The following is a 1,596-nucleotide window of genomic DNA, read 5'->3' as shown; positions in this document are numbered from 1 at the left end:
GTCCGAACCACCGTCATGGGCTGAGTCATTATCCGAAGGCGCTGCAAAAGGGAAGGAAAATCATCAGCTGCCATTCCAGGTAAGACAAACTATTCCTGCTGAGCAAAGTAAGTACAAACGATTCAAGTGGGTCAGGATTAGTACAAGCCACATCCACAATATTTACACTGAATTGGGACTGGTGCTCTTTGTTCCCAATTACTAATCTCAGAAACATGATTTGGAGATAGAGAGGTACGCTTCGTGCAGTGAAAAATACCTTCAGCAGTCTAATTTGTTCAATCAGTCCAAGTCACTGATTGCATGCTCAAATGGCAAGAACTGAAGACTAATTGATGCAATTAGAATGAATCCAATAACCACAAAATAGCAACAGTGCATGCTTCACCCCATGCTGAAACATCTGCATTAATAATGCACGCAATCTAAATCAATTACTCTGTCGTCAGTGGAGATGCTTTCATGTTCCCTGACAGATGCACCTGTGGCTGCAAGGACTTTCGTGGGCATAAAAATGCAAGCATTACCTCTTTATATGAGCCCTTCTGGGTGAGGAACATGTAGCCCATGTATCCTGGGATAAGAACCATGGAAGACAGGGCCATGCACCAGCCTACACCTTGCCCCCACTTTGGGAACACGTAATTGTTCAATGTAAGAGGGACCATCTGAACGGCGCTGAAGAGGAACACACCCTACAACAGAAGGAACAAACAGTCAATCTGCATTTCCACCTAGAAATGCTTCCAGTACACAAAGGCGCAGTAAAACCACCTACCGCCACAATCAAAGGGGTGAATGCGACCCAGCACAGCTTCCACCAAATGCAGGGCTTGTATCCAATCATCTCCTCAATATTGCTGTAGAATTTATTGACACCTGCATTAGGCACAAAATAAGAATTAAGGGCACTGCAAGCCAACGCATGATCAGTTCACTGAGGATTATTGCTGGGTGGAGGCCTGCTGTATGTGCGCCCCCTTCATAAATGCAAATAGAGAATCATGCAGTAGTTTGCATAATCAAGCCTGCCATGCACAACAATTAGGATTCTAGAGGTTCATATTCATTCAAATCAATTGACTGTGGAAATGAGTCTGGCAGTGAGATTAGCATGAATTATAAAGATATTTGCTAATAATTAGCATGCGTTATGCGTTATGTCTGGATGCGAAGAATAAAAAACTAATTAATTCATAACTACAACATCTATAAGCGAAACATCAGCCTTCTTTTTCACCTTTTTGATTTCAATGATTCACTTTAAACGATCATGTGGTGTGGTGAACAAATATTTCATGCATTAATTTAATTAATATGAGGTGTCATAAATGCAGCATGCAATTTCTTTTTTTAAACATTTTGTTTCAAATGAATGTTAAATGTCATGCCACAGGACACTGTAGACAATATCAACTTCTCAACAACCTACTGTCTGCTTGGAAAAAGGAAATTTACTCATTGAATTCTTAGAAAAAGTTGCATGTTTACCATAGAACCAGGATATGGAGATGCATTCAAAGAACACCAGGAACAGCAGACACATTCCACTGGCAGAATAGTAGTCGAACAGTTTGAACACATAGAGGCCACCCT

The 1,596-nt window shown here is 41.0% G+C and overlaps 1 protein-coding gene across 1 annotated transcript in view; it reads right to left on the bottom strand.

Moving 5' to 3' along the window:
- Positions 1 to 5: 5 nt before the first annotated feature.
- LOC107578335 (sodium- and chloride-dependent GABA transporter 1) overlaps positions 6 to 1,596 on the bottom strand; it is a gene marked incomplete at both ends in the record, with an annotated part of 5,286 nt that continues 3,695 nt past the window's right edge. Inside the window, 4 exons of the mRNA XM_016264304.1 lie at positions 6 to 41; positions 528 to 695; positions 779 to 879; positions 1,492 to 1,594. Coding sequence (XP_016119790.1) covers positions 6 to 41; positions 528 to 695; positions 779 to 879; positions 1,492 to 1,594 — 408 coding nt within the window. The remainder of the gene's footprint in view (positions 42 to 527; positions 696 to 778; positions 880 to 1,491; positions 1,595 to 1,596) is intronic.

This window comes from Sinocyclocheilus grahami, unplaced genomic scaffold (assembly GCF_001515645.1).
Source record: "Sinocyclocheilus grahami isolate Dianchi unplaced genomic scaffold, SAMN03320097.WGS_v1.1 scaffold9782.1, whole genome shotgun sequence".
NCBI lineage: Eukaryota > Metazoa > Chordata > Actinopteri > Cypriniformes > Cyprinidae > Sinocyclocheilus > Sinocyclocheilus grahami.
Note: the sequence above shows the minus strand (reverse complement) of the source record. Positions and strands in the feature narration are given on the sequence as shown.